Consider the following 15224-nt stretch of genomic DNA (forward strand, 5'->3'; position numbering starts at 1 on the left):
TGACAAATCACATCATCCAGATATTATTCTCTGTATACATGACAAAAGTACCCATGCATTTTAATTTATAAAGCACTGCAGAAAGGCATTCAAATACTGTGATCACCTGAAACATTCATGGATCCACAGTCTAGTAATGTTGGTTTTGGTATCATGGAAGTCTGGATGAGCTCTTAGTAAACCTTGAAACACCTACAAGAGATAAACAGGGGGGGGGAAGATATATCACAGAGCATTTTAATTTCAAAGGTACTAAATAATTCAGAGTTTTCATTAAAATCTGAATGAACTCATGAAGACTGTTACCTAAAAGTGATTTTAGGCAAGAAAATGTGTGACCAAGTAGATATGTGTTATTCTTACCAAGGTGAAGTTTAGTTAGTGTTTTATGGAAAATGCATTTTAAGCAGTCTTTGGTTGTACTATTTATGTGCCGTGCAACAGAAGTTCATACTGATGTACACAAATGTACCTTGGAGATGTCCCTGAGGTTGAAGAGGTAATGTATCTTGGCTGGAGTGGGAAGAAAAAAGGCAGTGACGCCATTATACAGCTCTAAGGTTGCCTGAGTGAGAAGCTTTCCAATGGGCTTCAGCTCCTCCTTAAACTCCTGGAGCTTTTGGTTGATCATGGCACTGTAGATGCACTTGATCTGGGAGGCCTGCATGCAGAGAGGAAAGGCAACAATATTCCCAAAACACAACATGCAGACATGTCAGTAGCATACCAGGATAATGCAGGTGTAGTGGTTACAACAGCAAGATAATTTCTTAAAATCTAATTTCATGCTGCCCAATTCACACATAAACCAGGCAAAGCAACTAAAATTTCAAGTGTTTAGATCCTGAATGCAGCATGGCTCCAGCAATTTTTAAAGCAAATTTAATTTAGCTCTTCTAAGGCAACAGAAAACAGGGTTGAGATTGGAGTCAGATAACTGATGCTAGCTGATAAATGAAAATACTAAAAAGAGATGGTGATTAGAAGGGAGCGAAGAAGGGAGTGAACAATAAAACAGGGAAATTATAAACATGCCCAAAACTACAAAATAAGAATAACAAACACATAAGGGAACAAAGAGGGAGGGGGAGATGGTAGGAGGTAAATTAGCAGGGCAGCGCACAGGCAGGCTAGAACACAATTGTAAACTTGAGGGTGTTAGAAATGTGAAAGAGAACGCAATTTTACAGCATTTGTCATCGTGGCTATAATTACAATCAGGGTCATTCCTGTAGGGTGCCATGAAAAAAGCACTAACAAACAGAAAACACCAACAGGAGCAAAACCACAGTCAACACTGAAGAAATGCAAAAATGTGCCTGTGTAAATGAAGAAGGCATTACACAGAGAAAGTAAAACATAACTGCCTGCTAAAATATCACGCTGCTTAATTATAGGAAGAAAAGACAGGAAGACATAAAGAGAGCAACACTTACATTAGGGAAAGTCATATTAATGAGGTTGAATCGACTCTGAAAACGCGGCGTGATGTGAGTCCTCCCACCACCAGGGGGCCCCATTGATGCTAGCAAGAACATGTCCTGAAACACAACAGAAAAAGTGTAGTGTCCTCTGCATATAAAACAGAAAACATTTCACATTGTCACACAGTTTAAACCAAGGCCCTTAGAAAGCAGCAAAACTATCTCTCCAATTATAACACGCCTCACTCATGCCTTCATTAAAACTCAGTTTCTCACCTTGACAACCTTTAGGGTCTGTTTCTTGCGATCATACCAGAAGCCATAGTCAATCCATAGGCGCAGAAGCTCCAGGGGTGGCTGGGAGCCAAAGAGGTCATGAGCCGGCATGTTGAGGTCATCTAGGAAACATAGCAGGTGTTTCCCACCTGCTGGCACATACACGCCTTTGGTTCTCTTTTCTATGCGACTCTCTATAATGTCCTGGATGTTGTTAGAGGTGGTCTGGACAGCAAACGAAAGATGAAACGACGTGAATAATCATAAATCTTTAAAATATTTCTTCAAAGGATCTACCAGCTTATAACTGTAACCAGAACAAGTAGGCACTAATTAGGCCTAATTAAAGCACAGAGATAAACATCAGCACACACATGGCATACACAGCTAAACACAGACTATACAATGAACTGACCTGTGAAGACATGTTGATGGTAAGGGTTTTCCATTTGTTATCTAAGCCCTGCAGAATACTCTGAGCCACTGAAGTTTTACCAGTGCCCACTGGCCCAGTGAGCAGCACAGGGTAGTGTTTCAACACCAGAGCCTTAACCAGTAAGTTATAGCGAACGGTGTCCACAGTTGGAACCATAATCTTATAGAATGGAGCTCTGAGGGAAAAGACAGGGAGATACATAAATATGTCATAGATCCAGGTCACATAATAACATCTGATTACTTACGAAGCATTGTAGCGCCAGCCTTTTGGCAATTTATCTTCAAATGAAGCCCAGCATTTGTTCTTTGGGTCCACGTAGTACTCATAAACTGTGTCCTGCAAGAATTCATATACCTTAACACTTGACACAGGCTTGCAGGCGTGCAACCATCTACTCAACAAATTCATAGGATTGAAAGGTTTGAGTGATAATTGGGCAAAAACAGGTTACTGTGTTGGTCTACTTGTTAAAATTTTGTAAAAAAAATAGTTTATTTACAATTACAAAATAAGTACACTTGACACTGGTTAATTCCCTACCTTTATTGGGGAATGTAATGAGGTTATAGAATAGAAGTTAACTCATTTCATATGCCATTAGTGTGTAAACAAAAATGTTCTCTGGAAGACCTTGGCAGGGAATGTTCCCTCCATCTCCCGTAGGAAGTTGTCCATCCTCTTGCGTCCATCCTCGTCGACAGAGGCACATATGGACCAGATAAGGCTGAAGATGAACCACAGTTCCACCATCCTACCCAGGCTATCTGTGTCTGAAGGATTCACCTGAAGATAGAGCAAAGGAAAAATGCATTTAGTTACACCTATTAGAGATCGACAATTCATCACTGTTGTGGTGCAATTACCCATGGATGGGATTACAATCTACATTTGCACTCTGCTTATTATACCCCACTGCTCGATGTAGCCAGGGAGTCATAGAGGCGGCAGAGAGAGGTGACGCCATTAAGTTCGGCGATGGGGATCAGCTCCTTGCAGTTGCTCTTCTTATAGTTGATCGTGCTCTCTATGTACTTCTCGAACAAGGGCTTCAAATGGTTCACTTCAGCCTGTGAAGTGACATAGAGTGACACATGGAAGTAAAGAGAACGGTGCCAGAAAAAAGAAAACATTACTAATCATACTCGTTAACTATACATACTCTTAACTGAAATGCATGTCCTAATGAGAGTTATTATGAGTGACTGTATTGTACTTTGTGTCGCTTGTTCAGCCAGGACTGCACAAAGGGTTTCCATCCCAGATCAGTATAATCATTGTAGACCATTCCACAGCGGGACACCGTAGCTGGAGAAGCCACTGCTAGATTCTCCACCTCAAATAGAAGAGACACCTGCAACAAATGAATTGTAGTTTTTATACATATTCACTAAAGCTGCATAAATACAGGAAGCAACTGGCAGCAATGTGGCAACCAGTAATTAGTCCATAGTAATTGAATGAGATCTGCGACTCAGCAGGTTAAATAACTGCTGGCAACAGGAAGAAAACATGACCTGAGATAAACTTTTCCCAACTTCCAGTCAACCGACTAAATTGACTACCACTGAGAGTGACAATCGCTGTTTGACATATAACCCAGCAGTGAACACACCTAGGGTCACCTAGGCAACCGAAGCTTGAAATGTTTGCAAGCAGCCAGCTGTCAGCTTCAAAGCTATGTGGACAAGTGAATCTCTTCCAGCGTGTGCACAGCTTTATTGTCAGCATGTGTGATTCAGCTCCCTCCCTCAGTTAATCAAATAAAGCACAGACGATTCTGGGTGACGATAAGCTGAAATTTTCTTCCATTTCATATGTGAGCCGGATAACAAGGATTAAGCCACTTGAATGCTGCTTATTTGTCTTATAAAACTAATCTTATCATGTGTTTGAGCTTTTGTTTTTCTGGATTTACTGAACAGAATCTAAAACAGTCTGGCTGAACAAAACTATTTTAGCCGCTGCATTTTTACTGCTTTCCTTGCAGAAACTGATTCAAAACTTGGCCTTCTCACCAGCACACTGGAGCACTTGAAGAGGACGGCGCGACCATAAATGATATTAGAAAAAGTCAAAGGTCAAATAATGAAAAGTGCTGTTTCATGATCTGTTCTCACCTGCTCAGGCATAGAGATTCTCTCTCCGTTGATGAGCGTGAGCACTTTGTTGTCATCCATTACTGAGTTCATACTCTCAATCCAAAGTGTGTCAACTGGCCCGTCAAACACAATCCACTTCTCATCTGGTTTCTCATCTTAAGTGAGGAAAGAAGATATTGTGACAGAGACGTGTGTAATAGCAACATTCACACTCACAACAAGAAGACAGTAAGAAGTCGATGTATTGTTTAATAGTTCATAAAAATAGAAGCACTGCCTTTCAATCTTTAGATCTCTCCTTTGTAAACTGGCTTCACACTTACACTGATGGCAAGAAACTCTAAAATCAATACTATGTAATATACATTTTGAAACCATTGTGTCATGGTCCCTGTGCCTCACCAGCGGATCCCGTCTTAGGCAACATGTGTTTTTGTTGTTTTTGCTCTCTCTCTCCCTTGCCGCGGCGGTGCTCATTATGGGCTCCCGCCCCTGGCCCACGCATCTGCCATCTCCACACCTGCTGCCTATCTGCGTAATTGCGAGTCCTACTTAAGATGGCAGCACTGTGCTACTCGTCGCTGGATCGTCGAGCTATCAGCATCAGTTGCTCAGTAGTTTGAGAATCAGAATCTGTGAGTTCTTTCTGTCTGTTCGCCTCTAACTAAAGTTTCATATCTTTCCCAGACCTTTCCCTGCCTGCCTGTCATCCCATGGACGAGTGTGTGGGTTTGTGTAACCCAGTTGTGGAGAGAGGAGAGTGATTCTTTGGAGCGCGTCTGATCCCCTTCCTTTCCCTCACGTACCCCGGAGCCCTGGACCCCCCTTCCAGCACGTTGTATATAGAATCACCTGGTATTGTCTGTATCAATAAACTGTCTTCTCTACAAGGATTTCTGGTCTGCGCCTGAGCCCGTTAGCTAAACGTGACACATTGTCATGAACAAGATCGATTAATTATTTCTCTAACAGCTCCAAAAAAAGGAATCATTCTTCTTTAGTGCTGGATCTCATTTTAAATTTTGACTATTGTAACAAGTGAAGCCAATAAATGTTTGTAAATGAGCTCACCCAATGTAAGATTATGCAGATAAAGCTGCACAGCATGCTGTAGCTTCTCAGTACTCAGTGAAGCTCAAAAGTGGCAGTATGCACACGTGGAACAAAGAACTTATTTTGTTTTCATCATGACTTAAAAAAAAACTGAGCATATAAAAAACTTCCCTGTGACATTCAATTTCAGTCAGTTTAGAAGGTAGAACAGGCTATGGGGAAGAATCATCCATACAGTGTGTTTTTCTGGGGTTCGCACCTGCGCACGCTGATCTCATGAGGGATGACAGCACTCCATCAGTCCACTCGTTAGTAGAGAGATCATTCTCGCCATACAGCTCTCCTAAACTGAGGGCTTTGGGATTCAGAGGATAGTCCTGCCAAATGAGACATGAACGGTAAAAATGGAGTCATCTGCTCTGTTTTAAAATCATGGAGAGTAGCTTGTAAAGAAATGCAAGGCTTTAGTTAGATGAATTTGGCCAAACCAATGTTCATCAGTTGCATAAATACATTTTTGTTTTTACATTTTTACTATTGGATTTTCACTCTGTGTACAGACACCAACAGAAAAAGGCTCATAAGTCAGAAGGTTTGTGAAGAGTAGCCAATCTCTAATCATTCAGTGCTTGGATATATTGGATTTGACATGGTTATTTTCTGATATATGACAATATGAAAACTTTTTTTTACAGAACAGAAAAGAAAAAAAGTCTGAGCTCATTTTAAAATTGTTCTTTCTTCAGCAGATCAAAGTCCTGCTACATTGTTTGCAGAACATGTAGCAGAGTTTGCCAGATGAGGATCTCATGTATCATTTATAGGCTGTAAAAAACCCTAGATAAGTGAATGTAGTTAAATATAGATCAGTCATAAGATGAAATACACACTGATGTAAATGAGGCGACAGCGTTCTAATTTTGTTTATGTTTTGCTCTTTACTCTTTACTTTTTTTGTTGGTAACTTAATGGAACATTTGAATCTGGGAAATATTGAACCATTTAGATATTAATATGACACTTTGTCAGCTCTCGAGCATAACAAAAGTTTTAGTAAGAATTGGATTTCAGCCACATTATGATAAATATTAAAAAAGTGCCGGTGGTGGTGGAAAGTGAGTCTCCATGATCTGAGGTGTGGTTGTTCTCTATTACAGAGGGAGTTCATACTGTGAGTTTTCCTCTCAGTGATGGGCTTGGAGGAGCAAAAGGTCACACACTTAGAGACGTATGTGACTTCCAATTACTTCACTGAGAAGAGCTCTGCTGAAATGATGCTTCAGTGTCTAATGTGGAAGAAGTGGGAGGGTTCAGTCTGTCTGGGACAAAAACCTACAATGGACACAAGCTTTGACCTCATTTAATCAAACTGAAGCAAGCAGCCAGTTTCAGTCCCTTTAATTCATGTTTGCCTGTTTAGATCTAATCACTGCGATGCTTACTGCCTGTTCTGTAACTGCATGAAAAAAGAAAAAAAGAATCCTGTGACAGTAGTTGAAGAATTTTACCATTAAGAATACAAACTTCAAAGTCCGGCAACAAAACATTCTTTCTGATTAAAAAAGCAAGCAGTATTACAATTTAAAAAAAAGAAAAAAGAAATGCTTTCTTGTCTATCCTAACTAACCTGGACCTGCTGAAAGCCTGGCTCTCCTTTTTGATGCAGAGCAGTCATGGCATTCTGTAGGGTCCTCCAGGTAACACTCTTAGCACTGCCTGTCTTGCCCACCAGCATGGAGGAGTGTCGAGAGTTTTTGGTCTCATAAAGTTGGATGACTTTGGTCACGGTAAAGGGTGTCACCTGCAAACCACTCCGATTAAGCTCCTCCTCCACAGCTTCCTTCAACTGTGAAAATAAAGAGACCAAAGATGGACAAGGAGTCAGTGATCAGTGATGCACTAAGTGAGACTGCACATATCAGAAAAAAGTGATACATTATGAAAGATCATAGGGTCACATTTTTTAAACTTATTTCTGACATCTTATTGCACAAGAACACTGACCAAAAGAGATATTATATTATTTGTTTGGCTTTGTGCACACAGGGACACAAAGACATTCCTGCAATGTTTCCATTTTTTACCAGTTGTATATCAAATCCGTGCTTATCTTGACTGCTGATTTAGATTAACTTACTTTGCCATAGTCTATTACAGGTGTTTCTACGGCAGGGAACAAGTCTTGAATGATTCCACTGAACAATGGCAGGTCAGCAGAGGTCAGCTTAGCAATGTTCATATCCTTCATAGCCATCAGCAGCACCTAAGAATACAGATACAGGAAGAGACTTACTCGTGATTTCCCAATGGTCAGCTTATTTTTTAGATCTTTATTCACTGCTGCTGGCTCTGTTTTTACTGATCTGAGATCAGTTATGAACTGCACTTTGTGTAGAAACACAGTTAGCATTAGCAAGTAAGTTAGCACTCTCAATTGTGGTTGTGACAGACGAGTTTTCTCTTTGTAAACATCTCGTGTGCTGTAAGAAACTTTTAATAACTCGTTTAGCACATTAAGAATGAAACCTTTAATGATGGAGAGGGGGACTTCTGCCATTTATGCCGTGGATAAATGGACACGATGAGGTTCACCAACACTCAGATTAACATATCTGAAAAATCACTTAGTTGACCAAATGGATAAAGTTTAAATAGGTGTTTTGCTAATATACCACCTTCAGTTTTTATTAATATTTCATCATCCTGTAGATACATACAGTTAACTATGCCATATGATATGATGCTCAAGGCTTTTAATTCAGCTGTGACTGTTTTTTAATGATGCACTACTGCAGAGTAAACAGAATATCAAGTGTTTAAAACAAGCTCAACCTTAAACATCTGCACCAGTAATACTGATCAATAACAACACTTATGGGGAACGTTTTTCTCAAGAATAAATATTTTTATTTTTGACACTTTATGTAGAATTTTACGGGGTCTTTGTTCGCCTTCCTTTAAAACTCACTGCACGCCACTGATTTCCAGTCACAGCAAACACATACACAGCGTTCCAAACTATTATGCAAATTGTGTTTAAGTGTCATAAAGATTAAATAAGTTGTTTTTCAATTAAGCCCATGGATGGAATTGTGTCAGGACTCTTTGTATCACTGAAAACAATCTCGGGCACCTATGATCATTAGTTTGCCAGGTGAGCCTGATTAAAGGAAAAACTACTAAAGAAGGATGTTCCACATTATTAAGCAGACCACTATTTTCAAGCAATATAGGAAGGAAAATGATCTCCCTGCTGCTGAAAAGTGTGAAATAGTTGAATGGCTTGGACACGTAATGAAAACCTTGGATATTTCATGAAAATTTAAGCATGATCGCCATAATGTTACGAGATTTGTGGCTGAGTCAGAGCACACATGGGTTCGTGCGGATAAAGGCACAATGATGAAGGTTTCTGCCAGACAAATACATCAGATTAAGAGAGCAGCTGCTAAAAGGCCATTACAAAGCAGCAAACACATATTTGAAGCTGCTGGTGCCTCTGGAGCCCTGCGAACATCAAGGTGTAGGATCCTCCAGAGACTTGCTGTTGTGCATAAACCTTCTATTCGGCCACCCCTAACCAGTGCTCACAAGCAGAAACGGCTGCAGTGGGCCCAGAACTACATGACGACTAATTTTCAAACAGTCTTGTTCACTGATGAGTGCCGTGCAGCCCTGGATGGTCCAGACGGATGGAGTGGTGGATGGTTGGTGGACGGCCACCATGTCCCAACAAAGCTGCGTCGTCAGCAAGGAGGTGGTGGAGTCATGTTTTGAGCCTGAATCACGGGGAGAGAGCTGGTCGGCCCCTTTAGGCTCCCTGAAGGTGTGAAAATGACCTCTGCAAAGTATGTGGAGTTTCTGACTGACCACATTCTTCCATGGTAGAAAGAGAAGAACTGTGCCTTCTGCAACACAACCGTCTTCATGCATGATAATGCACCATCTCATGCTACAAGGAACACGTCTGCATCATTGGCTGCTATCCGTGTAAAAGGAGAGGAACTCATGGTGTGGTCCCCATTCTTCCCTGACTTCAATCCTATTGCGAACCTTTGGAGCATCCTCAAGCAAAAAAAAATGAGGGTGGGAGGCAGTTCACATCCAAACAGCAGCTCTGGGAGGCTATTCTGACATCCTGCAAAGATATTCAAGTAGAAACTTTCCAAAAACTTACAAGTTCCATGGATGCAAGAATTGTAAAACTGCTATCAAAAACAGGTCCTATGTTAATATGTAACTTGACCTGTTAAGATGTTTTTGATTGAAACAGCTTTTGATTTCAATGAAATTGATCTACTAATGCTGCAAATTCTACAAATGACCATTTTCAATTCTCTACATCCTATAAAATCTTTTGAAACTCTATGTGCGTAATAATTTGGAATAGTGCATTTTAAGTGTTTTATTTCTGAAAAACATACTGATTTCATTGGGAGTTTTGTTCACTAACGTTTGAATTATACTCTATTGGTCGATGACTCGAAAATTATGCCGACTGTCATTTGAATCGACTGTTTAGGAAAAACAGAGAAAAATATCATTTGCATAATAATTTGGAACGCGGTGTATAGTTATGCGCTCATATGAACACAGAAAACAAGCCTTTTCAGTGTTTTTGGAAAAACTTGACACATTTTTAAACTAAAAACAAGCAGTGTAAATAAATCAAATATTTGTTTTTCTTTATCTCTTATTTTGTGAACAATATAATTTAGTTTCTGTAGTGTGTATGGCTGTAGATGCCTAAGAGTTCCTAAAAGATAAAAGTTCCAATATTTCTATTTCTATTATTTTCAACTTCCTTTAAACCACGTGTGTGTGTGTGTGTGTGTGTGTGTGTGTGTGTGTGTGTGTGTGTGTGTGTGTGTGTGTGTGTGTGTGTGTGTGTGTGTGTGAGAGAGAGAGAGAGAGAGAGATACAGCGAGAGAGATACATACTTCTTCATCAGGAACATTTGGGCAAGAGCGCCGCTTCTTTCCAGCAAAGCGAAGCAGAGAGGTGAGAGCACGAAGGCCAAAATCATAGTGGTCCTGTTTGGACAGCTGCTGCACTGCCAGAGAGTACAGAGTGAACACTTTCTTAGCAAGGACCTACAAGGACAACATCAGAGGGAAATTAAAATTAGCATAAAGACACAGAAAAAAGGAGGAAAAGGGAAGAAGGGTTCACAGGATTAAAATTACAGTGTGACAGAAATGAGACAATCCACAAAATGCAGATCGTGTATTTAACCACACCAGCAGCTTCTTCTGTGGGACAACACATTAATGGGTATGTAATCTTCACGCTGCAAGAAAACAAGGTTAATAAAATAAAATGTCCATTTAAAACGTTCCAAAGCTGTAGCTGTGGAAACCCTTTTTGTGTCTGTGTGTACTGTACTGGATGTGCGTATTCACAGCTCATGCACAATTACCACTTTCATTTACTTAAGCTTCACTAATGCTTCATTTGCATACTTATTATTACTTGTATTATATGAAAATATTTTTGATAACAGGAACCAAGACCTGCCCAAGTTGGTATCCTTTATGTATGTATGACTCTCCAGCTTGCACAAACACAGAACAACAACATGCACTTCTAAATTTAGCAGCACTGAGAAGCTGTGCTGTTTCATTACAAGTGTGTTTTTGTTGCCCTTGTTTCTTGGTCGATATCCTTAATTGTCTAGACCTTTGGTTAGTTGCAGCTCCCAACAGGATTCAGCGCTGAAAAAGAAAAATTTAACCTAGAAAGCGCGAAGAGTGTGTGTGCGTGTGTGTGTACGAGGCAACATTACAATATGTTTAAACACATCCCTGACTATGGAGTGCAAGAGCCTGCGTATTAACCCTCAAACACAGACACCTGGAGTCAATGCCCCTCCACTCTCTCCAATGCTCACACAAGGTCAGAGAGCGCTCATCTTTTACCAGAGGGAGATCACATGTGTTCAGCAAAGTCACAGCAAAGAAGGCTTCACTTTAGGTAGATGCAAATAAAAAAACACTAATACACTAACAGGTACCACTAAAATGTGAGGCATCATTTTGGAGCTACGTGGGTTTTTAACCCCCCCCACCTCCTCCACATGCCGTATCTTTGAATAACTGAGTGGCTGTGTAGAATGTGATGAACTTGATAAGGTAAGGCAACACTAGTAATAAAGATCTTTATCTGCGTAAAAATATCTCTTCTGCTGATTGGTTCAGCTCTTCGTTTAAGCTGTGATAGTTTAACACGATACAGAAATTATTGTTTGCATTCAGAACTGTGTAAAGGGTAAAACCACCGCACAGATAGCATTTCTTAGGCTGACACCTGAGGTATGCAGATAAAACCTGCAGAGAAGTTAGACTAAGAGGCTTAAGTGAGGTTTGTCAACAAAAAAAGCAAGAAAAAAAAATCCAATCTGGTGTATCATCAGGACTCTTACAGCATTTTAGTTTTGTGTATACAATAAGAAATTAAAGAATAAGGCAAAAATGAAACATGATAATTACACTTGTTTATATGTTACTGTAGATCAGACCTGGCACTGTACAGCCTGTGGTCCACATCCAGTCTCTTAGATGTCCCTGACAGACACATGTGAGGTCAATGTAAAATTAGTATTCAAACATAAAGAAGTATATATCATGCAGTTTATTCCTTTTCACCTGCTTTAGTTTACAGATTGCTCTGTTACTCATCGTTATATATGGGATATTTGAAGAGTTTAAGATAATGGAGGAGCTGGCACCCAAGCACTCAATGAAAGCACTATAGCTGCTTTCATTGCTAATATCATAGCAGATGAAGTAATTACACTCTAACCAACATAACAGTAGCATTTTGTATAAAGTTAATTGTCTTTTTTAATGTTTTTTTTTTTTTTAGGAACAGTGAAGACTAACAGGAAAGTGAGAGAGGGGAAGACCTGGTGCCACGGGTCGGACTCAAAGCTGCTCTCAGCTGTGCGGCATGTGATCGCCTGCTCATCCCACGGAGCTAAACCAGCGCCCGAGTTAACAGTTTTTTAGATTTTTAAAAACATCCACATGTGTTTTATGGAGTTTTGATTAAATTGTGATAAAACGTTGGCGTTTTTACTGTGCATTTAACATTTCCAAACGTAACATATTCTCTTATCAGTAGCACTTTATAAAGACATGAAATTAATAATGAGCAGAACTGAGTTCAGCTTATTAGTGTAGGTCTCCACAACAGTTCCAGTTTCTCATGTGGCCCCCTGGGAAAATTAAATCAGAGTAAATTTAAGGCATACTAGTAACAATAATTCAAAATAGTGCCATTTTTCACTGGAACTGCTTTCTGGTACAGAAAAAACATAGTCCCTATGGCATCTTAGCAGCATGATGGTACAATCGTTGCAAGAAGGTCTTGGGTTCAAATCCACTTCACAGCTCTGGCCTTTCTGTGTGGAGTTTGTATGGGTTCTTTCTAGCTACTGTGGCTCTCTCCCACAGTCTGAAAACATACATAATTAATTAACTGGTTATTTCAAATTGGCCATAAGTGTGAATGTTTCTCTGTGTTAAGGTATACTGCCAACCTGTGTTGTATGTAGGTGTACTGCCTTTTCATCCTATGATAGCTATGATAGGTTCCAGCCCCCCTGCAATCCTGAAGTAGATACATAGATAGATGAAAACTACCTGCAATACTGTCTTTGACCTACTTTGTTCTTGCACCTCATAAATCTCAGTTTATCCCAACAGTTACATACTGTAATGTAATCTCTTCATGCTCCACGATAAACTCCAACTCTTTTAAGCAGTAACCAAGACTACGACATTACCATTCAAACACTTGCTTGCAGCATCATTCCTGCAGAATATATTACAGTTTTGTTGCACTAAAACCAAAGCAACATATTTGTGTTAGACCAGTAGAGCAACAAATCTAATGCTTTTAGCAAAGAGCGCACTTCAATCTTAAATGCTAATATTGCTTGCCGTTATTTTGCTTGTAGCATTAATGCCTTCTGTTACCTTCCCAGAACAGTGCTGGGATACAGTTTCCATACAGTGTTAGTACCTTGCAGTCGTTGAAGCCCTCACCAAAGAGCAGGATCTCAGCAATTAGAGTAGAGTCAGGCACCACCATTGATATAGGTCTGAACATGGACTTCAGGTTGTCAGGAAGCTCAGTACGACCAGCATAACCTCAGGAAAAGAAAAGAAAGCGAGAAAATAGATTAGATTTGGATAAAACAGATCTTCATGTACAGGTCCCCTCTTCTGTCAACTCTTGCTCTATAGGTTAATGTTCTTCTCTTGGCTCTTGACGGAGGCGGTCAAACTTTCTCCCTCTCCCTTATCTTTCCTGTTTGGCTTCTCATGTCTTTTGTATAGTCTCGCTTATTCTCTAACACTAAGAGAGTCTCCCAGATTTGTTCTCTAAAAACCTAAAGAAGAATTATGGATTTGATCAACTGGTCCCTTAATGAAACTGACAACTCCTGGGCCTGGGAGAGCCTGATTGTCCTGAGGAGAGGTTTGCTGCTGGATACTCGGTGGTCGGTTGCGTCGCGTGTCTGGGGACACTCTTGATGGAGGACATTGAACGACTTCTACCAATTCGGAACCACGATAACAGAGTTCTGGCTGATTGGAGCTGGCTCGGACCTGGCTTATCGAAGAACAAGAAGCGGCTACAGCTGTTCAAAATCCCACAATGCTGGCCAACATGATAGACGATGGGCGGGGCTGTGAGTGCTCAGACTGTGTTTTTTGAACACAGTATGGATAAGATCTTGGAGAAGCTCATGGCTCTGCTATATGGATAACATCTTGGAGCGGAACAACGGGAATTGAGAGACCTGGTGACCAGTGACGGACATTAGACCAACTGTAAAATTGGATGCAGTTTGTTCGCACTAACCAAAACAGCTACCATCTTCATCTCATGCGGCCCCCCTGGCATCAGCTGGATGCTCAAGGCAAAAGCTGACGGGAATAACAATTCTCCTTTAGATAACAAGACTGTGTTGTGACTTTCTCCCTCCTCATTCAAGGCCACCCGCGTCGACCGAAGACTGTTGACTTTTGCCTAACCGGGTGAAGGGACACTTTCTCTCGGCTGAACACGGAACACACACTCACACATATGCATGTACACTGACACAGACCTACACTCACCCTCCAAACACCTTCAAAGCTTATGTCTTCTACGTTGTGAGATGTGCTGATTCATGTGCTGAGGTGTTTTTTTTCTGTTCTCAAACTGATCTCCCTGTTGGAGCTCAGTCTGGGGGGAGTTCTTTTTTCTCCTCGTCTTTCCTCATGTTGTGCATTTTCCATTGTTACACCTCTCTGACTTGTCTTCCCCATGTGATGTTATAATGTATGTATGGTCAGAAGGGTAAGATGGCGCTGGCGAAGGTTGGCAGCCTTAACCCAACAAATTTCTAACGCGTGGGACTAATAAAGGTTATCTTATCTTATCTTATAAACATATGGTGACAATTGCACAATTTTGTTGACCTACCGGGATTCATGGTGATAAAGATGCCACATGACGAGACCAGACGGATGTGTTGTCCCTCAAAATAGAACTTGGACTGCAGAGCTGTGAGAGCAGACAGGATGGACAGGATCTGCTGGGCCACCACCGACAGCACTTCAATGTTGATACGGTTGAACTCATCAAAGCATCCCCATGCTCCTGTCTATTTGAGGTGGACATAATGAAATACACACAAATTTGAAATCAGATTATGTAGATTATGTTTTTTCCTTAGCTGACATGCAAAACCTTTGGCCTGCCTAAGGGTCAGTACCACAAAAAGAAAACGCTATTCAGAATTTACTGAAGCCAAAAAGGTTTCAGCTAGATATTTTTCATACAGTCATGTACTACATACAGCATCACAGCTGGTAATTACTCAAGGCATGAAAAGCATTAATGTACCAATTTTTACAGTTATTGTGGTCACCTGATATC

General features: G+C 40.5%; 1 protein-coding gene across 2 annotated transcripts in view; it reads right to left on the minus strand.

Moving 5' to 3' along the window:
* dnah2 (dynein, axonemal, heavy chain 2) overlaps positions 1-15224 on the minus strand; it is a 66337-nt gene that overhangs the window by 23988 nt on the left and 27125 nt on the right. Inside the window, exons 38-53 of one of the 2 annotated variants that reach the window (XM_085400393.1) lie at positions 14769-14949; positions 13317-13444; positions 10232-10384; positions 7429-7554; positions 6919-7137; positions 5551-5668; positions 4257-4393; positions 3353-3490; positions 3048-3206; positions 2770-2922; positions 2384-2475; positions 2116-2311; positions 1701-1925; positions 1437-1541; positions 473-661; positions 107-192 (exon numbers count right to left, since the gene is read on the minus strand). In XM_085400393.1, the coding sequence (XP_085256519.1) occupies positions 107-192; positions 473-661; positions 1437-1541; positions 1701-1925; positions 2116-2311; positions 2384-2475; positions 2770-2922; positions 3048-3206; positions 3353-3490; positions 4257-4393; positions 5551-5668; positions 6919-7137; positions 7429-7554; positions 10232-10384; positions 13317-13444; positions 14769-14949 (2405 nt within the window). The remainder of the gene's footprint in view (positions 1-106; positions 193-472; positions 662-1436; positions 1542-1700; positions 1926-2115; positions 2312-2383; positions 2476-2769; positions 2923-3047; positions 3207-3352; positions 3491-4256; positions 4394-5550; positions 5669-6918; positions 7138-7428; positions 7555-10231; positions 10385-13316; positions 13445-14768; positions 14950-15224) is intronic. The other variant, XM_085400394.1, reaches the window with a different exon arrangement.

This window comes from Rhamphochromis longiceps, linkage group LG3 (assembly GCF_057381845.1).
Source record: "Rhamphochromis longiceps isolate RC_006_pf linkage group LG3, R_longiceps_female_GT1.1, whole genome shotgun sequence".
Lineage (NCBI taxonomy): Eukaryota > Metazoa > Chordata > Actinopteri > Cichliformes > Cichlidae > Rhamphochromis > Rhamphochromis longiceps.